Consider the following 22628-nt stretch of genomic DNA (forward strand, 5'->3'; position numbering starts at 1 on the left):
GTTGGCACTTACCAAAGGAATTCCTCCAATCTACCCGTTGGACGGAATCAATTAGGAAGATCATTCGAGCTATTAAAGGAACGTGTTGATAGCCCATCAATCTGTTCGCCCATACAATCGGGATCTCGGTTTCCATAAGTAGAACCTTCCAATAATATTTAGACAATCATCGAATCTTCAGTCATTGAATCAAATTTGATCAATCAAAGGATTATGATACGTCTTCTCCAGCCATGAGATCTTCTCCAGATGATAGGGTTAAATCCTGAACAAAACATTCAGTTCGGGATAACCTTTCTTCAACGGATCAGTGACTGTCAATGAGGATAGACTTTGAGTCTTGAGTCTGGCTGTCCAGAAGTCTTCAGACTTTAACTAACAGAGTCTGCAGACCTTCAGACTAGACTGACGGAAACGTTTTGTCAACTTCAAAACTCTTCATGAGGATTTCTCCAACAACATGAACTTTTGACTAAATGAAAAATTAAGGATCCACAGGGCTAATTATAATAAATAAAATCATAAGGGAAAAAAATAGGATTGAACGGAATAAACTTATACTAATAATGCGAAAGTACATTAGGCGTATTGTAATAATTGCAACCTCTCTCCATGTCATGCAATATAGAATTAATATAATCTCCTTCACATATTTTAATGCTTGCAAAAGCAAGAAATGTCCATCCATGGTGAAATAGAGAGCTTGTGCATTACTTGGAGTTCTTAGAACGTTCAATAGGCTTTTATCTTTGGTCTATCGAGGTAGTTATTCGGCCGCACTGGCTCTAGTCTTTGATCTCAACAAGCTTGAGAAGTCGGTTTTTCGTTTAGCAGCACATACCAATGTCTTTATTTTGGAATCGGGTTGGGAAATGGTTGGCTAAAAGCACTTAATCTTATGTTGCGTTAAGCATGTGAGATAAAAGTGCGGTCAAATTCGGAAATTTCGAAAGAAGGTTCATTGGCTCAAGAGCATGAAGAATCTCGAGATCGCATAGTGTTCGACTCGTGCTTAGACGAGGAAGTTTTTCATTTGTCAGACGGACAAATTTCTCAAGAACGTTCAAGTTATGAATCATTTCAGTGAAAAACTTGAAGAGGACACAAGAATTGTTCATTGAGATGAGGCGAAAGTTCCGCAAAACATCAATTTTGCATTCCATTAAATTTGACGTGAACGTAGACACAGCTATGTTTCTACTAAGTCGACGATCCACAATTGAGGTGGTCAGTCGAATGGTCCGAAATCTTTGATTTCAAGTTGGATTCTCTAGTCTATTCTCGTCTCAAATGATAAGGATGGACCCGACTTACTACATGTACCTATAATTTCTCGAACTAAATGGACGGTCCATAACATTACGCGCATGAATGAAAGCTCATCAAACAGTCTCGTTGACTTGGCATGAAGAGCCCCACTGATGATTCCAACTTGTCCTTGGCAATTATGCGCATCCCATCATTAACTTTTGCTCTTTGAAAATGATGGTATCACCGCCACACTTGCGATGACCGGCAAAAGACTCGCCACATCTCGGTAAACATTTCTGTATGCTCTTTGCTAAATCTATTAAGATTGGTTTAAAATATTAATTTATCAAATGATGTGACAGATTATATATGCGTCATATTCAGCAATTCAAGAGATAAATTAATTTCGCAAGCAAATCTTAGTATTTGTAAAAATTCATTTTTTTTTTTTTTTTTATTGTTTGATAGGAACATAAATTTCAGTCTCCTCGCAATGTCAAAGTCGACGCTTCCTAACTCACATGACACGTTCTCCCGCGAATCAAGATCTTGAATTTTCAAAGCTGACTCTCCAGAACCTGGCTGCCTCAAATCAACTGTGCCTAATCTCTCTCACCTTTATTCCTATAAAAACCTCTCTTTGCAATGTTCACATCCCTCACACCCATATCCCCAATGGCCAAATCGAACAACATAGCAAGAGCTCTTCTCAACATTCTGGTCGTGTCTGGCCTCATTGCCGGATTCTCGCCGGCGCGTGTCTTCAGTCAAGGTTGTGGCTGCGCCACCAACCTGTGCTGCAGCCAGTATGGGTATTGCGGTACTGGGGATCAGTACTGTGGAACTGGTTGTCAATCCGGGCCATGTTACTCGTCATCCACGCCCACCACCCCGAGCAGCCGCGTCTCAGTGGCAGACGTGGTGACGGATAGCTTCTTTAATTCGATAATTGGCCAGGCCAACGCAGGTTGCGCAGGGAAGAGCTTCTACACTAGGCCAGCTTTCCTTGATGCTGCCGGTGGTTACCCTGAATTCGGCACAGTCGGGTCCGCCAACGACTCTAAGCGCGAGATTGCTGCTTTCTTCGCTCATGTCACGCATGAGACCGGACGTAAGAACCTCAACACAATGTTTGAAGTCCTTTAATCTATACTTGCCATGTTTGCTCTTTGCCATGAATTTTATTCACTATGACTTCCAGGAGACAAATGTTAGAACATACGATCTGCTTTGCTTCAGATATGACAATTGATCTTCTTGGGTGCAGATTTTTGCTACATTGAAGAGATCGATGGTCCCTCGAAAAATTACTGCCAAGAATCGAACACCCAGTATCCATGCAACCCCAACAAAGGCTACTACGGCCGCGGCCCCCTCCAGATATCCTGGAACTACAACTGCGGACCCGCAGGAGAAAGCATCGGGTTCGATGGCCTCAACTCTCCCGAAACCGTCGCCAACAACGCCGTCGTGTCTTTTAAGACCGCCTTCTGGTTTTGGATGAACAACGTCCACTCCGTTATTACTTCCGGTCAAGGCTTCGGCACGACGATTCGAGCCATTAACGGAATGGAGTGCGGCAGCGGAAACCCGGCCGCAGTTCAAGCTCGGGTTCAATATTACACTGATTACTGCAACCGATTTGGTGTCTCTCCCGGAGATAACCTGACTTGTTAGATGGCATAGAAAACCAGCTTATTTTTATGGCATTGTAGCCAACCTCGGTTAGCACCATGACCATATTCGATTTACATTAATGTACGCCACTTAATAATGGATCCAAGAAATAGAAGGAATATCAGCATCTTGTTGAGTGAGAGTCTGATAGTTCATGATTATGAATTAGCTTTGAAATCTTTGGAAATAATGAAAAAGAGTTGGTAACGCAAAATTAGTTGATAACGAACTCAAATAAGAGTTGGAAACACATCTAGTTTGTGACTTGATCATAGAAGAGTTGGTGATTACCCTACTTGAGATTGGTAATTCCACAAGTGGTTGATAAATATAAATAGTTCACGAATAAGGCAAATGAAAGCACTAATTGCTTTATAAAAAAGTTAGTTGAATCTAGGAAAAACAAATTAATGTTACTAAGAAACTCGAGTAAAAATTGGTAATTCAAAAGTAGTTGGTAATGTTGAAATAAATGTTTGAGTTGTATAAGAAAAAGTCTTACATGAGAGAATTGGTATGGTTTAGAATAGTTAATATATCATAGTTAGTCCATAACTCATTGGCTTCTAAGCTTTTGAGTGATGAAAAGTTCAATTGGATATGTTGATAGACTCAAATCTTAACTCCCTCTTGGCGATCTCCCCATATGAAGGTTGACAATGTTGTATCATAAATGGTAAATTGAAAACATTGAAAGGTAAATTGAAAACATTGGTAATAGGTAAATTGAAAACATTGATAATAAAGGCAAATAAAAATTGGTAAACTATGCATAATTATATTTGGTAACTTAATCGGAGAAAGGTTGGTAATCACTAGACAATTCAAACGAGTGGATAGAGTTGGGTCGGGTCATACAACTTTTTTATTTGGTTACTTAATCAGATAAAAGTTGGTTAATGTGTAATCACTAAACAAACTTTTTATGAAAATGGGTCAAATCCATATAAACTCATTTTTTTATGTACTACAACTTTTGTGATGCGTACCCCATCTCACCCAGACGAAACCCAAGTCATATTACTAGAACACATCTATATTTAACCCAACCTATCAAAACTTATGCCAACCAATTTAACCCACTTTAGCACTTCATACAAATAGTAAATTTTTTTAGGAAAAGAACCTAAAATATGAAAAAAAATTATAAAGAACTAGAAAAATATACATATGCTATGACCAGTTACACTACACATACATATTTTAGGAAAATTTCAAATATGAGTCTAGACTACCTTCATTTTTTTCAATAAAGTTCTAAAATGGACATTGTTTAAAATAAGAGTCCAAAGTGCCTTCATTTCCCTAAATAAGAGCCTGAAGTGGAGATTATTTTAAATAAATGCTTGAAGTGACCATACCATTCTCAAATAAGGACATAAACTCACTAGATGTGAAGGGTAATTTCATCTTTTTCTAAAAAATTTAATCTTTCCTTTTTCTTTATTTTTTTATTTTGTTGTAAATAAAGCTGAATAAAACTAAAACTTAAAAAATAAAATAAAAGGGAAAACACATGGATGCCGCCCCATCGCTAGTGGGGCGATGGCAATAATCAGCAAGGGCTAGCACCCTCGCCGACCAGAGGCAAGAGCCTGGGGTCGAGCCTAGATCTAGGAGAGGGTTGCCGCCCTCTCTAGTCTTTAGCGAGGGCCAGCAAGCCCTCACCTCTGGTTGATGGGGATACCCAACCCTCGTCCAAGCGCCAATGACCCCACCGGCCTTCACCTAGGCGTCAACGACCCCGCCGGCCCTCGTCGTCGCCTCACCATCCCCCTTTTTTTTTAAGTTTTAATATGATAACATTTGAATTTGAATTGTGTTTTGAAAAAACTTCTTCTGATCGATCAACATTTTTTGTCAACCGGTGAGATTAGACCCTTAATTGAAATAATAATAATAAGTACTTCGAGCTCTTCCAATTTTTCGAGTGTGAACCACCTAGGGTTTGGCTAATGGATTGTTAAGCCTAACTAACTCGGGCTCTCCCAAGCCCATACCAATTCGCGACTTTAGGTTCAAGTTTTAACATGCAATTAATTTTCAATTAGGAGTCGCCACTAATCTATTTTTGGTGGGTCGATTAGAAACCCAAGTAAAGTAATGGGAGATTTACTTCATTTCTACGAACCGTAGATTATGGGTACGGGGACTTGGTTACACTAGAGTTCTCTAATGCCCTTTCGGTACCATTCTTTTAATTTCAAAAATGTTTTCTGCAGGCAGCTTGAATTGATTTTAATTTCTTAACATGTGAGGTGACCATGCAGGTACGCAAACCACCAATTTAACACTTAATAAAGGAAATGAATAAATGATGCGTAACTTACCTCAAAGCAACGTAAGCATCTGCAATGTTAAATTAAAATCCACATCAACAACCCTAGATATGGTTTCTAATTAACACGCAATTTTTGTTTTGTTTTCACTTAATTAATGAGAATCATGCTTTATGCAATGCATGCCACTAATTTAACATGAAATGATATGACATAGCAAAATGACTTAGCTATATGACCTAAGCAATATGACATAACCAAACATGTAATCTATTCTAAGCATGAGATGATTTATTCTAAATAACATTTTTTGTATTTTTTATGAGATTCGAAATTAAAGAAATGCAACATTTAAATATGCAATCTAAATTAATCTAATGACTTAATTCTAATGACGGGCAATTTCTAATTAAATGCACCTAACAAAATCACTAAATGACGTGCATTGTATGAAACTAATTCTATATGACGTGCACATGATTTTTATTTTCCTAATAAGCATGCAATCTATTTAGGAGAAATTATCTAAATCTATAATATGCAATCTTAGCATGCAATGACGTGCAAAGAATGCCCTAATTCTACATGACATATGCATGTGACATTTTTTATTAAAAAAAAAAATGCAATCTATTCTAGAAATTGCAACTAATTTATCCTAAGACAAATTTTATGAAATTTCAAATGATCTAGCTAAATTAAGATTCTATCTAATTTAAACTAGGGATTAAGTCATATTAAATCCTAATTTAAACTAAGACATTATCTAAATCTAAAATGCCATTTATCTTAAAAAAGATGATCTAAAGTTAAAATGAAGCATGCAATTCTAATCTAATATGCACAATGATTTTTATGGTTTTTTTAATTAATTTTGAAATTAAAGCTAACACATAATTAACATGCAATTCAAAAACTAACAACCTAAATGAATGCACTTTCTTTTTTTTTTTTGATTTTTTTATTTAAAAATTAATAATAAGATTGCAATCCTAAATATGCAAGATGACAACAAACCTAATCCTAATTAAGATTTTTTTGATTTTTTTATTTTTACGAAAAATAAGATTTGACTCAACCAACTTGACAATAGCAAATCACATAAAAGATAATATTGATATCCAAAAATTGGCGAACCGTATCTCGCGCATGAGATCGGGTAGACCAATTTTAATTTTAAATCGCGAATCAAATCTCGGGCTTGAGATTGGATTGTCGATTTTTATAAGGGATTGCGAGTTGGATTTCGGGCGCGAAAATCGGACTGTCAATCCCTAGCTTGAGGGACTATTTCATATTGGATCTCAATCACATATTTAGGAACAATTCTACTAAAACAGCATATTAAAGAAATAATAATAAAAATAATAAAAGAAAAACTACCTAATCTGATTTTTTTCCTCTTTTTCTGTTTTCTTTTTTTTCCTTCTTGAGCACGGCTTGCTCGTAGGTCTCCAAGGACAGGTGGTCACCGATCGGAGGCGGAGCGGCTGGCTGGGCAATCACGGGCGAGTGACAGAGCGGGCGGGAGCGGCGTCGGCTCAGTGGAAGCGTCGAGCCGGGTTCGGGCCTTCGTCGTCGGGGACCTCGGAGCAAAGACAAAGAACGGCCGTCGGGCGACGAACGCAGGCGTCACGGGTGGAGGCGCTGCAGGGCATCGGACGGACGGGCTGGAGCGGATCACCGCTGAGGCGGGGCAGCGTTGCTGCGTGCAGGCGGAAGGTTCGGGTCGTCGCGAGGAGGCGATCGGCGATTGCCGGTGTCGCGTCGCCGCGGTGGAGCGTGATGGGCGGATTTGGCTCGAGCCCGGTCTGCAGAGCTTTGGTGGACCGGAGCGGCGATCGGGTTCCGAGCAAGTGCGGGGACGGAGGCCGAGGGGTCCGGCGGTGATTAATGCGGCGAGCGATGCACGGCGGTGGCGCGCTGCGGGCGTCGGGGCGCCGAAGCTTCGAGCACCGGGCTCGCGGTGAAGGTCGGCCGAGAGGTTGCAGACGGAGCGGCGTGCAGGCGACGCGGACGTGGGGCTCGGATGCCGGCACGGGCGGCGGGGGACGCGCGCGCGTGGCGTCGGCGAGGCGAGCGAACCTGGTGGCGGTGCGGACGCACGGCCGGAAGCCCCGCGGATGGAAGTTGCGGAGGAGGGGCAGCGGACTTGAGGAAGATGATGAATAGTAGGGGTCAAATCACCTTTTGCCCTTTTCACCTTTCTCCCCTCTCTTTCTCTCTCTCTCCCGTTCGACTTTTCCTTTTTCTTTTCTTTTTCGCAGAAGCCAAAACCTCTCTTGACCTTTCTCTTCACTTATTTCTGAATTTTTCCAAAGAAGCTCCCCCTCATGTCCTCGTACACGGTTGCTTTTATAGGGGGTAAGAGATAAGCCTTTGATTTCCTCTTCAAATCTACATCCGCGATATATTTTCACCAACCGATCACTATTGATAAAAATTTAAGATTATGATAAATATTTTCTCGAAATCCAAATCTCGCAAAGATAAATTACAATATCGCAATATTTTTTCATAAAATTCATCCCATACTGATAAGGATTCAAGATTAAGATGAGATTTTTTTTCTAAATCCAAATCTTTCAAGGCCAAATCGCAATATTTTTTAACCATCTGCCCTATCTAAAAAAGATTCATATCTCGGAAAATTTTTAAAATATTATATTCCCACGAGATAATTTTTAATTATTTAAAAACGCGGGCTTGGGCCAACCTTTGCTCGCTTCGTGGGCCTCGATCCATCTAATTCGAACTCATCCGCTTTCTTTGTATTTGAGGAAATGAGGACACTTGGAGCCCTTATTTGGAATTTTTCCCATATTTTATTAATCCAAGTCAAATTAATCTGTTTTCAATAATTTGCATTAAATTCTGTCACTTGTTCGGTGTTCATAGATTGTTCTATGAGTAGACAACACGCCTGTGCTACATAGTTGGAGCCTCTCAAGAAGCCACATATTCCTCCTTAATGCAAACTACATCTGTGAATGTCGTGAATCCTCTAACCCAGATTCAATGAAGCATTCCTAAAAAAACTATTAATTGAAGACCGGCTAAAGGTGATAGCAGCTAGGTTGTGGGGATGAGGTTGGGAATTTTTTTATTCAAGGTTTGAGTGTTTGTAACTTTTATGTTATTGGTAATGGAAAAGTTTTTAAGTTTTTAGATATTTCTCCACTAATGTATCAATCATTTAGAGGTTGTAAATTAAGATGGATGTGATGTAGAGCCAAGGAGACGTGAAGAAGTTGAAAGAAAATGAAGAAAGAAAGAAAATACCATAAAAAGGAAAAAAAAGAAAATTAAAAAAATGCCATTGGACAATTATATAAAATTTGGCCTGTTAATGAGCTGAGGCCTTTATTTGAAGTTAATGTGACCACTTTATACACCTATTATTTGAGATTAAATTGGTTATTTTGGATCTTCATTTAAAACGAGGTCCACTGTGAGCTTTCTTTTAAGAAAATGACTTCACTTTTGGCCCTTACATGCAATTTTCCTTTTTCTTTTGCTGGTGATGAGTTGCCAACCACAAGCAATGGCAAGTGAGGTCCACCCTCCCCCACCATAGGCGAGGGTTGGCCTCGTTGAGCCTCACTTTGGTGAGGGCGAGCACTAGCGAGGATGAAGGCCATTCTCGCCAGATTTGGCGACGCTAACCCTTGCCCTTGCCAAATTTGGTGGGGCCCCTGCAAGTGAGGGTTGCCCTAGCCTATCACAGGTGAAAAGAAAAGGGAAAAACAAAGAAAGAAGAAAAAGAGGTTCAAAAAACAATAAAAATTGTAAAAATTATCCACGTAGTGTAGATTTTGCCATATAGAACGACCAGAGCTTATATCATCAATTTCTAGTCAAATTTGGCCCAATGGACTGTATTGGTCAATTATAAAAAAGTTTGGAACTCAATTGATAAATTAAAAGGTGTATGGCTGAATTGATAGAAGTATAATAGGTTTATGACTTTATCGGTGATTCCCCTAAATGCAAGCATTGAAGTGTAGTTTAGAAGAAGTCAAATTTTATATATGAAGTATGTGCTTCATAAAAGAAGTCAAATTTGAATAAAGCTCAAATGCAAAACACTAAATTGTAGAGTAATATTATCTATATCTATCTAGCTTTTATGCTTTTTAACCAAACTGTATATAGAATTAAATAAACAAAAATGAACCCACTCGGTTAGGCCGACAAAAGCTACTTGTGTTGCAATATTTTGAAATTCAATCTTCATCCTTTAACTATTTGAACTAGAAAAATGGTTAATATCATAAGAAAGCCCAAATTATATTCATTGTGACATAAAAACTCCAAACTTTTTTTGTATCACTAAAAACTCAAAACTTGTCCATTGTGGCGCAAATTACCCCATAAAAAATCCTGAACTTATATCAGTGTGACAAATATACACTAGATGGAACTGAAATTAAGGGTATCTATCCATGTAATTGTGAGTTTTGTGTCATGATGGGCAAATTTATCTTTACGGACGAAAGATCAAATTGAGAATCTCTAACTTAAAAAGTAGTGTAGACGTCTAACGTAAAATGAATCCGAAGAGGTCTCCAGTCTCTTAATCTTTTATAACAAATTTAATGGACGGTCACTTCTAGTATCAAGACAACTGGAAGCATTGAAGCGTAGCTTAGAAGAAGTCAAATTTTATGTATGAAGTATGTGCACTTCAAAAAAGAAGTCAAATATGAATGAAGCTCAAACTTGAAACACTAAATTGTAGAGTGAAAACCTATATGTATATAGAGTTTAATAAATGAAAAATGAAGCTACTCGATTAGGCCAGGACAAAAGCTACTTGTGTGGAAGTATTTTAAAATTCAAGCTCGATCCTCTAACTATTAGAACTAGAAAATCATCGAGCCGAGTTCGAATAATCAATCAGTCGAGACAGGACAGCTCAAGGTACGCGGGGTCTATTCTCGAGTGCACGGCAATGGATGGGAAGAAGAAGAAGCACATGCCATATTCTTTGCATGTTCAGGAGAATCAATCAAGGTCAAAAGAGGCAAGCCAAGTCAAAAGAGGTTCCGCCCCGCGACTGCGAAGTGTGAAGCTGTTGTGATCTGAACGTTAAACATTACATTTCGACCCCTAAGGGCCCGTCTTTGAATTTGAACGACAGCGTAAACGATTTAGCCGTGCCGCATCCCTATGCCCAATCGACAAATTCATGACAAGGAACGTGATTGGTGGGAGCGTATCACCAAAGTTTGGAATTCCACGGTCTAAATTGAACGGAATAAACTTATACGAACAATGCGAAAGTACATTAGGTATATTGTAATAATTGCAACCTCTCTCTCTGTCATGCAATATAGAATTAATATAATCTCCTTTACTTATTTTATTGCTTGCAAAAGCAAGAAATGTCTATCCATGGTGAAATAGAGAGCTTGTGCATTATTTGAGGTTCTTAGAACGGTCATGAGGCTTTTATCTTTGGTCTATCAAGGTAGTCATTCGGCTGCACTGGCTCTAGTCTTTGATCTCGACAAGCTTGAGAAGTCGGTTTTTTGTTCAGCAGCACATACCAGTCTCATCATTTTGGAATCGGGTCGGGAGCTGGTTGGTGAAAACGCTTAATCTTATATTGCGATAAGCATGTGAGATAAATGTGCGGTCCAATTCAGCAATTTCCAAAGGAGGCTCATCAGCTTCAAGAGCATGACGAATCTCAGGATCACGTAGTGTTCGACTGGTGCTTAGACGAGGAACTTTCAAATTCGTCAGTCGGACAAATTTCTCCAGACAGTTCAGGTTATGAATCAATTCACTAATAAAATCGAAAAGGACGCAAGAATTGTTCATGGAGATGGAAAAAAAGTTGTGCAAAACATCAATTTTGCATTCCATTCAATTTGACGTGAAATGTACATGCAACTATGTTTCTACTTAGCCGACGACCCACGATTGCGGTGTTTAGTCGAATGGTCTAAAAACTTTGATTTCAGCTCGATTCTCCAATCCTCATCTCAAATGATAAGGATGGACCCGACTTAGCACGTGCACGTATAATTTCTCGAACTAAATGGACGGTCGATAACATTACGTGCATAAACGAAGGCTCATCAAACAATCTCGTTGACTTGACATGACGAGCCCCATTGACCATTCCAACTTCTCCTTGGCAATTACTCGCATCCCATCATTGATTGACTCTTTGAAAATGATAGTATCACGTAAAAAGTAGCGATACCCTTCTAAAGATTTCGTATCATGTCGGACATTCGAAAATGTATTTAATATACAACGTGTCCCAACGTGTCGAAATTCTCTATATTTTTAGAAACAACATGTCGGCGTGTCATGTTGTATTGTGTCACGTGTCGCGTGTCAATATCAATGCTACTTAGCATGTATCTAACACTCTCCGACACTCTCAAATACTTTCCAATACTCGGTCAACATGTGTTAGAAAATCGAACACCTGATTAACTTTCCCAACACTCAAGTCGGAATTCTAATATGCGAGTTTCCGATATATGATTCAGATATGAAAGATTTATTTTAAAAAATTTTAATAAATAAGGGGTCAAAATATATATTTGGGAAAAAATAACAAAAATAATAAATGGGGAAAGAAGAAAACATAATCTTCTCTTTCTTTGTAACTCTCAGTTTCTATGATACATAATTCACCCCTAAGTTTTTTCTCTTTTCTTTTGACACATTTGACACACATGTCCATAATGTAAATTGCTTGTTTTTTGCCATTCAAGTTTTATGAATTATTGGAATAGAGTTCTTTACCTAAAAAAAAAATTGTTGGAATAGAGTTGAATTTGTCAAATTGAAACAAAGAATAATATTAATATATGGTGGATTAATGTTTTTAATGTAAATTCATTGTGAGATTTTATTATTATTTATTTATTATGAATTTGAATCAAATTAATTTGATTGAAATAATAATAAAAATAATAATTTATCATGTATATATAAAAATATATATTTAATGGACAACGTGTCCCAACGTATTGGAGTTATCTGTTTTTTGATAAATGACATATCGGCTTGTCGTATTATGTGTCAGTGTTGTTGCTAATTGGGGTATCACCTCCACGCTTGCAATGACCGGCAAAAGACTCGGCATATGTCAATAAACATTTCTACGTGATATTGTATAAATCTATTAAAATTGGTTTAAAAAATTAATTTATTAAATGATGCGGCAGATTATAAATGCGTCATGATAAGTAATACAAGATAGAAATTAATTTCGTAAGCTAATCTTAGTAATTGTATAATTGCCTCTTCTTCTTTTTTTTACTTTTTTTTTTATAGGAACATAAATCTCACAAAGTCTTTTCGCAGTGTCAAAGTCGACACTTCCTAACGCACGCGACACGTTCTCCTGCGAATCAAGATCTTGAATTTTCAAGGTTGACTCTCCAGAACCTAGCTGCCCCAAATCAACTGTGCCTAATTTCTCCCATCTTTATTCCTATAAATACCTCTCTTTGCATGTTCACATCCCTCACACCCATATCCACAATGGCCAAATCAAACAGCATAGCAAGAGCTCTTCTCAACATTCTGGTCGTGTCCGGCCTCATTGTCGGATTCTCGCCGGCGTACGTCTTCGGTCAAAATTGTGGCTGTGCCGCCGACTTGTGTTGCAGCCAGTATGGGTATTGCGGTACTGGAGAGCAGTACTGTGGGACCGGTTGTCAATCCGGGCTGTGTTACTCATCATCCACACCCACCACCCCGAGCAGCGGGGTTTCAGTGGCAGCCGTGGTGACGGATAGCTTCTTTAATTCGATAATTGGCCAGGCTGACGCAGGTTGCGCAGGGAAGAGCTTCTACACTAGGCAAGCTTTCCTTGATGCTGCCGGGGGTTACCCTGAATTCGGCACAGTCGGGTCCGCTGACGACTCCAAGCGCGAGATTGCTGCTTTCTTCGCTCATGTGACGCACGAGACCGGACGTAAGAACCTCAACAAAATGTTTGAAGTCTTTAGTCTATACTTTCCATGTTTGCTCTTTGCCATGAATTTTATTCACTCTGACTTCCAGGAGACATATGCTAGAACATACGATCTGCTTTGCTTCAGATATGACAATTGATCTTCTTGGGTGCAGATTTTTGCTACATTGAAGAGATCGATGGTCCCTCGAAAGATTACTGCGACGAATCGAACACCCAGTATCCATGCAACCCCAACAAAGGCTACTACGGCCGCGGTCCCCTCCAAATATCCTGGAACTACAACTACGGACCCGCAGGAGAAAGCATCGGGTTCGATGGCCTCAACTCTCCCGAAACCGTGGCCAACGACGTCGCCGTGTCCTTTAAGACCGCCTTCTGGTTTTGGATGAACAACGTCCACTCCGTTATTACTTCCGGTCAAGGCTTCGGCGCCACAATTAAAGCCATCAATGGAGGAGAGTGTGGCGGCGGAAACTCGGGCGCCGTCCAAGCTCGGGTCCAGTATTACACAGATTATTGTAACCAATTTGGCGTCTCTCCCGGAGATAATCTGACCTGTTAGAGAGCATAGAAAGCCAGTCTCTTTTATGGCATTATAGCCAATCTTGGTTAGCACCATGGTCATAGTCGATTTCCAATAATGTACGCCACTTAAGAATGTATTTAAGAAATAAAAGGAATATCAGCATCTTGTTGAGTAAGAGATTGAAACTTCATGACCATGAATGAGCATTTATTTCTTTTTCCAAAATAACAAAATATATATGGTAATGAAAAATAAGTTAGCAGCTAAAGCAAAACTAGTTAATAACTTGATCGGAGAAGAGTGGAAAAATTATCCAAAAAGTCATAAATCTATTATACAATGATTAATTCAATTATAAATCATTCAATTATGCTAATTTAGTCCTTACAACCAATGTTTTTTCTATATATTACTAATGTGGATGTCAGCCATCTTACATAGAATAGCAGTGTGGACAATTTTTGCATTTTATAATTTTTTATTTTTCCTTCATTTGTTGTCCCTTTTTCCGTTTTCTTTTCCTTTTGTCTATGGCTTGTACACACCCATGGTTGGCGATTGTCCACAAGCAAGGGTTGCCTGACCTTGCCCAAGCCATGGGGATCAAGCCCTCGCTAGATCCAATGAAGGTTGTGACGCCCTTGCCAACTCTCACTTGTAGCTAGTCACCCATCACGGTCAAGTACTAGCCACAAGCAAAGGGGGAAAAAAGAAAGGAAAAAAAATAGAAAATTCTATAATTGGCAACTGGTTAAAAGGTTAGAGATTAAAAATTCAAAACAATTCCAGCGACTGTACTAGACTCTACCCAAACTCAACTCAATTCAATTCATATTACTAGAACACATCCATATTTAAAGCAAGCTATTAAAACTCATACCCACCCATTTAATCCACCTTAAACTTTTTATGAAATATATTACTTTGATAAAATTCTACATCTAATTAAAATAATAAATTAACAACATAAAAAATATTTTCTAAATAAAATTAAAAAAAGAAAAATTATGAAGAAATTAAAAAAAAAAAGTATGTATATGTGGTGACGACACACATTATAAATACATGCGTTAATGATTCAAGTCAATTCAATCCTTTTACAATAGCTTGTATCAAATTCTTCGCCCTAATTATCCCCTCAATATCATATTCCCAACTCACCTAACCAAATATTAATTAAAAGTCAATGCAAGTAAAGTAGTTTGAACATAAAAGCACCAATCCAACTAACTACTAAAAGAATTGATTACAAATTACAATTTACAAAGACCCAAAAGCAAAAATTTTGTAGACTACAGTGGATTCGATGAACCTACGATTGGTTCATTGTCTATCAACTCCCACACCCACCTTAATCTTCCAAAGACTCGGACACATCTCTAGGGATAGGTGATTGGCTGTGTTCGGAAAACAACATTCCAAAGTCCTTTGAGCCTCCAAAGTTCATTGTGCAAATATCAGGGAAAAGTGTCAAAAAAATTATGAACTTATTGCATTGGCGCAAATTTACTCATAAACATTTTAATAGTGTAGTCTTAAACCTTTTGAATTAGTACAAATTCAATCATAAAACATTTTAACTTGGTGCCAATGCAGTCCCTCCAATTAATTTTGATCGGATATTGTTGACTTGGACGCCGACCAATTTATGTGGTTACGCAATGCTGACATAGATAATTTTTAATAGTTTCTCAATTTTTTATTACTTTTTTCTAATTTTCTTTCTTTCTTTCTTTTTCCCTCTCTTTTCTTTTCTTCCTTTTTGCTGGTGACCAGCCACAAGCAATGGCCAGCCACCGACCATGGCCAAACGGGCTAGCCTCACCTGGCCATGGCGAGGCCGAGCCCCTATTAAGGTCAAGCTTGCCAAATCTAACCTGCGCAAGGCCAACCCTTGCCTAGGCACCGAGGCTCACCCTCACGCAAGTGAAGGTCGGCCTCACCAAGCCAAATCTAGGGATGCCATCCCTTGCCTAAGCGATGCTCAATGAGCGTGCCCTAGCTTAAGTGAGGGCCGATCTTGCTAGATTTGGCAAAGGGAGCCCTCACCGGGGTTACTCTCGCCCAGGCTAGATCCGGCGATCTCGACCCTTGTTGAGGCTCAGCCTCGCCATGGCCAAGCAAGGCCAGCCCACCCAGCCATGGTCAACCATTGCTTGTGGCTGATGGCTAGTCACCAGCAAAAGGAATAAGAAATGAAAGGAAAAAAAAAAAGTAAAAAGAATTTCATAAAAAAATAAAATATTATTAAAAATTGTCTACATTAATACCAACGGTGTCACGTAAGCCAACTAGCATCCACATCGGCAATATCCGGCCAAAATTAGTTGGATGAATAATTGGCATTAAGTCAAAATGTTTGCAATTGAATTGATACCAACTCAAAAGGTCTATAACTAAATTGACACTATTAAAATGTTTAGGACTAAATTAGTATAAATGCAATAGGATTAGAACTTTTTTGACACTTTTCCCTATATATTGAGGCGATTGAGAAAATTCATTTGGAGAGTTTTGGAGAAATATATTACATTTCCAAAATCCTGCAAAGTTTCTTAGCCCAAGGCAAAGTCCAAACTGGCTTTACACTTTAGCAATTCCGAAATGCCAATAAGTTTTTTTCTTCCAACTTTGCCCTCACTAAACTTTTAAAAATGCCCCCGTCACTCGATGTCACTAGCGAGGCCAAATCTAACGACTAGTGAGCCAAGCTAGATATGTTGCCATCAAGACCAAATACTGCCGCCAAAAAAGACAAACTTGTAGTGGTCAACCTCGCCTAAGATCACATGACCTCGGGGGTTACCGGTGACCCTAGGCGACACCTAAGTAAAACCTTAGGCGAGGCTAGCCACCATCAAATCTAGCTCACTGACTGCTTTATTGTGTATTACATTTTACCAAACACTATTTGCATTTCTAGAAAACCCTTTTACCTAAAACTTTTTGCATTTCCCTAATGACTTTCACCAAAACCCTTACCAAATGCAGCTGATATATGGGTTAAAAGTGGGTTCTTTTTCGAGCCACTAAAACCTATCATTAATTGTATTTTGCTCTATTCGGTTCATTGCGACCTATATTTTAAATTTTTAGAACACCTACATCACTTAATCTATAAAATATGAGTCTATAATCCATTTTGCCGCCTCTACTATATAGACAACTTGAACGAGAAGATCAAATGACTAAACAGATTTCTTTGATTTGCCTTCATAGGCTAAGTCGTTATCATTTATATATGCAAGTGGCATTGTAAACACAAGAATACGGTGTCACAGTTAGTTAAACACTACACCGAGAAGCTTCTACAGTGAGATCTATTTGGCGACACGAAAACGACGGATTAAATTCGGACATATCTTCTCATAGTCCTGTTGCTAATCGTGAATTGAAGACTTCGGGGTCAAGATTATAAAATTTGTGTCATGACAGGGTTTTGACTTTGCCTTGATGGGTAAGCGCTTTTTTAACCTTTTATTCTTAGAGTCGAACGCATTATTTTATTATTCAATCGTTTGTTTTTTGCAACAATAAATTTTCAAGCTCATCAGCAGTTCGGTCATGCAATTCGAAAAGAATGAGTCAAGAACGTGGGTATATCATATAGGGAGTGTTACTATGTGAATACAACCTACGGACCGATTCAAATTTGGTGGAACCACAACATCAGATTCAACGGCCTAAACTCCCCCGAAAGGGTTGCCAAACGAGCAATTGTTTTCATGCAAAAGGAACAACATGGTGTACTCTATCAAGTTATTGAGGTTGGTCTATGATTAAGAGTTGTCCTTTTATCCTTTAAATGTCGTAAAAAAAACTGCAAGTGTTATCCGCTGGTCATACATATGTGTTTTAATCATATTTTCTTCCCATTTTCAGTTCTCTTAAACTGCCTTCTACTTAAACAACAAATTTCCTAATCAATAAATGGAAAACTGGCATTGGTATGTAATACCATGCAAAACAAATAGCAGATCGTGTTTTATAAGCTCATCACTAGGGCCCTCAAATGGGAAGGTCAGGTCGTGTTTTAGTAAGATAAAAAATGATTTAACCAAAATTGATCCATTTATATGCAATGTAATTCAATAACCCACACCTGACCCGACCCACATTACTAGAACACATAGATATTTAAAAGCAAAAAAATTTATGCTGTGTATAGTGTGTAAAAGATGAAATATTTAGTAGTTTTATTGCAACTTCTTTTTTACTACAATTTTTTTTTAGTTTCACAATAAAGTATCCAGAATCTCTTAAAATTAATAAGTCAATAAATATTGACACATAAAGTCACATAATAATTTAATGATTTTTTTTTAGCTTGAAAGATCATAATTTTTCTACTATTTTTCAATTTAAAAAAAAAAAAAGATCATGAGTATAAGATAAATCTTAAAAAGGATAAGTGCAATAGAAGTCCTAAAACTTATCAGGAAAGTACAATTAAGTCCTAAAATTTGCAAAAAGTACAATCAAATTTTGAAACTTATCAAATTGATCAATTGAGTCATAAAGTTAACACTATCAAACTTCCTAATGGAAAACGCTAATGTGGCACGAACGTGGCACTTTAAATGAATTTTTATTTTTCACTTGGCACTTTTAAATTAAATTTTATTTTCCATGTGGCTTTTTAAAATTATTTTATTCAATTTTTTAAAAATAGATTTAAAAACTAAAAAAGAAAAGCTAAAATTTATTTAAAAAGCAAACCTATTGAAAAAAAAAATGGCACCAATGGGAGCTTCTACCACCGTCACCCATCACTGGAGGGGCCGGTGACGGTCGCCAGCCCTAGCTGGGGTGGCCAGCCCTCACCAAGCTAGGGTGAGGCCTGGTTGGCCCCCACTAGGTTCGATGAGGGTGCCCAAATCTAGGCATGCTGGCCCTCATGGGGGGCCAGCAAGGCCACTCCAACCATGGGCGGTGGCGGCAAAAGCACCCACCGGTGCCATTTTCTTTTCTTTTCTTTTTTAACAGTTTTGTTTTTTAAATAAAATTTAGCTTTTCTTTTTTTAGTTTTAAATCTAATTTGTAAACATATTGAATAAAAATAATTTTAAAAAGCCACGTGAAAAAGAAAATTAATTTAAAATGCCACGTATGTGTCACATTAGCGTTTTTCATTAATAAGTTTGACGGTGTTAATTTGACTCAATTGAATTAATTTGATAAATTTTAGATTCAATTGCACTTTTATGACAAATTTTAAGGCTTCTATTGCACTTATTCCAACTAAAAAATAAGTTACCCCACTCGAAAACCCTTAACATGAACCTGAAGACGAGAAAAGAATGAAGCAACCCCCCTCTATCTCTCTATCTCTCTTTCACCCAAAAGCACAGATTTTTACATGTTTGGACCACCCGCCAATCTTTGCTCTCAACAGGTGAAGTGATGAACCACCAAATCCCATTTCTCCGCTCGAAGAAGAAGTGGCTCCATCCTCCGTGAGGAGGAGGATTAACGATCGGATACCCTCCCGTACACTCTATACGAGAAGCTCAGCGCTCCGTTGGGCTTCCCTTCCGAATTCTTAACCTGGTTGTGTAGGGAAATTTAAATGTTGATGAAGAGAGAGCAATAGTTATAGATCTTTGATACATTGGTGCGTGATGAAGATCATCATTGTTAAGATATTATTTACCCTCACTATTGTTGTTGTCGGGTTTAGAATAAATATACATTCAGAATATGTACCTTAACCCCAGATAAACAAGTTCTACAATTACTCAAATTTCTTCTTAGAATTTTACTTTGAACGTGTTATCAAAGTGGTGTGTTTGAAAATAAAAGAAGAGAGAGTTCTGAAGAAGTTATTGTTTGAATAGTTGTGTTGAACAATGTATGATTTAGTGCTATTTATTGACAACCAATCAACACCTCTTATTTCGACAAATATACATACATACATATATATATACATCTCTTGGGAATAGGTACTTCATCTCCACTAACAAGAATTTTTATGTCAATAATCACTTCTTTTCATAACCAAGAATCATCAATTTTCATCCCCAAGAGTTGCTTCTTTTTATGATAACAAACTATTTGAACAAGTAGCTCACAATCCTAACCACTCCGCCGCCTTGCTCCGCCAGATCACTGAGCAGCATGCGGGCTCCATTTAAATAATAAGTCAATGAAGGTTGTATTGACGTATCAACACTGACCTAGCTAAACACTCTCCCGGTTCATCTTAGGGAAAGTGACCTATCGATGAACACGAAAGGACTCCATTTAAAGAATAAGTCAGAAGTTAAGCTCATTACTTAACACACACACAAGTTATCGAGTAAATCAGAAGAAGAACCACTCTCTATAAATAAGAAGTAGAGCCAAGTACCCTTCACACATCCCACATTTCATCTCTTCACTCTACACATTAATCACGCACAATTCGTCAATTTTAATCTGGTCCCAAAATGCTTGCCATTATTCTTACCGTCGCCGTTTTCGTCGCCAGGCCACCAAATGCTGCAGCACAGACATCGCTGAGTGATGTCGTGACGGACAGCTTCTTCAACGGAATAATTGGTCAAGCATCCTCAGATTGTGCTGGGGTGAGCTTTTACACGAGGCAAGGTTTTCTTGACGCTTCCAGAAACTATCCCGATTTTGGTACCGCCGTTACCGACGATGACAATAAGCGAGAAATTGCTGCTTTCTTCGCCCACGTCACTCACGAGACGGGACGTAAGTGATCTTGTTGCGTGCTTTCTCATAAATTGATGTACTTTGTTATTTGATAGAATTCAGAGATAATTATGTTGGACATTATCGACCACAATTTGAAGAGCATTAATGTTTCATGGTGAGCAGACTTTTGCTACATTGAAGAAATAGATGGGGCATCCAAGAACTATTGCGACCCGTCGAACACACAGTATCCGTGCAACCCGAACGTAGGATATTATGGGCGTGGACCAATTCAGATTACTTGGAACTACAACTACGGGCCTGCAGGCGACAGCATCGGATTTGACGGCTTAAACTCCCCCGAAACAGTTGCCAACGACGTCGTCGTGTCCTTCAAGACAGCATTCTGGTTCTGGATGAACAATGTCCACTCGATCATGACTTCTGGTCAAGGCTTCGGTGCCACGATTCGGGCCATTAACAGTGGAGAGTGCAACGGTGGAAACAGCGCTGCCGTTCAAGATCGGGTGCAGTATTACACCGATTATTGTAATCAGTTCGGTGTATCTCCCGATGATAATCTTACTTGTTAGACACCTTGACTTGAATACCATATGGTCTTGCTCCTACTGTACGTGAGACCTTCGAATAAATGTGTACGCATCTTAAAAAGAAATCTCGATTTGAAGTACTTAGTACTATTTCTATGCATAAGAAAATGTTTTCCCGTATATTATAAACACAAGGATAAGCTTTATGATGAAAGTAATCGAAGGAGGAAGCACAACCCTTGCCTTGCCCTTTTGTTTGATCGTGAGCTTCCGTGAGTGCCAAGTACTTCGATTAATAGTTTGCTGGATTGCAAAACTAGCGATAAGCTTTTCTATACTGTAAACACTCTTTTGCTTGCTTCTTTCGGTCAGCTGATGATCTTAAATTTAGATATCAATCTATCCTGAAAGACCATCGATTTGCAGGGAAAAGGTATCTCTAGCCCTGTGAACGGGTCTCTATCCCTAGTGATAAGCTCTTCAGTAGCCCCGGGAGGGATTCTGCTTTGCTCCTCCTCGCAAGTTCAAGTCCTACTATACCCAAACCTGCCATAGTATAGTAGGTGATGCGTAATGCTGAAAGTCACTCTTTTGCCTTTCGACTCGCTATGATACTTGTTGGAGATACTGTTGCCTCAAGATTTGATTGGGAGCTGATTGATATCATATAGTCAATACGATAATCCTTAATTGATGCTGTTTATTAGGGAATCATTTCTTCACTTTTATATACAATCGTTCCCTAAGTTATGTAGACTTCATGTATTATAAATAGGCTTGTATACTTGTATATTTGATATGTGAAAGCAATACACAGTTCCCATCATCCTATTCCTCCATTTAGCTTTCCATCAATCCAATTCCTTTGAATACCTAATTTAAATTTTTGTGTTTGCTTTTTTATTCGAAGACTTCTCTTTTCCTCCGGTATGCTGCTCCATCATCTTCTATTCTGCACCTACTTATTTGAAGGGTCAAGTTGCATAATTATATTGGCTTGTTATACTTTGCTTGCTTGCAGTATCCCCACTCCTCTTTGCTTTCAAAAGAGAATATAGTTACACCATAGACGATAGGGAAAGACTGTTTTGAGTTCTTGTGGTTCCATCAGATGTTGCCAGGAAATCCTGCTATAGGTTCATCTTTTTCCAATAGAAGATGAACTCGTTGGAGGCTGAGTCGGTATCTGATCAAAAACTTTGTTTGACCTCATCAAATGTAGTTTCTTAAACAACTGAAGTCGAAGAAATGATGCAGAGGCTAAACTGGATACCAATCCAACTTGTGTAGCTTAATCAGAGTTCCTCAGGACACGACCCCTTTGCCGCCAAAGGGTATTTGCCCCCTGGGACATAAAGGAAGGTCGAGCAAAGTCGCAACACAGAAAATAGCTATCGGACCAAGACCTATATGAAGCAATTCAACTCTGCAGTTCTCTTTGGATTGGCAAAGCTCCACCATAAGGGGCATTCACATTTTCCAAGAAGCAAATGGCAAAGAATTAGGTCACTAAGAGCTAGTGAATTCGAAACCTATGCAAGCAAGTACAGAAATTAGCAATTTGCAGATTAAAATGTTGGTAATTTTTTTTAGTTTTGGTGATTTATCAGCAAGTTATCCCTAATGGAAAGTCAATGGTCATTCATTTTTTTCACCCAACAGCCTTTTGACACTTAACAAAATTTCTTGGAAAAGAATCCGTATTGTCGAGCATGAAACAATAGAATTCTACCTCCCCTAATACA

General features: G+C 38.5%; 3 protein-coding genes across 3 annotated transcripts; all 3 read left to right on the top strand.

The window, feature by feature from the left end:
• Positions 1–1926: 1926 nt before the first annotated feature.
• Positions 1927–3015, top strand: LOC104456221 (chitinase 6). The gene is made up of 2 exons (XM_010070959.3): positions 1927–2362; positions 2519–3015. The coding sequence occupies exons 1-2, from the start codon at positions 1927–1929 to the stop codon at positions 2926–2928; spliced, it is 846 nt and encodes a 281-aa protein (XP_010069261.2). The 3' UTR covers positions 2929–3015.
• Positions 3016–12721: 9706 nt separating this feature from the next.
• LOC104456214 (endochitinase EP3) lies at positions 12722–13862 on the top strand. The gene is made up of 2 exons (XM_010070953.3): positions 12722–13158; positions 13314–13862. Exons 1-2 carry the CDS (start codon positions 12723–12725, stop codon positions 13721–13723), a joined length of 846 nt encoding a protein of 281 aa, XP_010069255.2. The 5' UTR covers position 12722; the 3' UTR covers positions 13724–13862.
• Positions 13863–20017: 6155 nt separating this feature from the next.
• LOC104456223 (endochitinase EP3) lies at positions 20018–21529 on the top strand. Its single transcript, XM_010070961.3, has 2 exons — positions 20018–20389; positions 20516–21529. The coding sequence occupies exons 1-2, from the start codon at positions 20119–20121 to the stop codon at positions 20923–20925; spliced, it is 681 nt and encodes a 226-aa protein (XP_010069263.3). The 5' UTR covers positions 20018–20118; the 3' UTR covers positions 20926–21529.
• The last annotated feature ends 1099 nt before the right edge of the window (positions 21530–22628 follow it).

This window comes from Eucalyptus grandis, chromosome 8, assembly GCF_016545825.1.
Source record: "Eucalyptus grandis isolate ANBG69807.140 chromosome 8, ASM1654582v1, whole genome shotgun sequence".
In the NCBI taxonomy this organism is placed as follows: domain Eukaryota; kingdom Viridiplantae; phylum Streptophyta; class Magnoliopsida; order Myrtales; family Myrtaceae; genus Eucalyptus; species Eucalyptus grandis.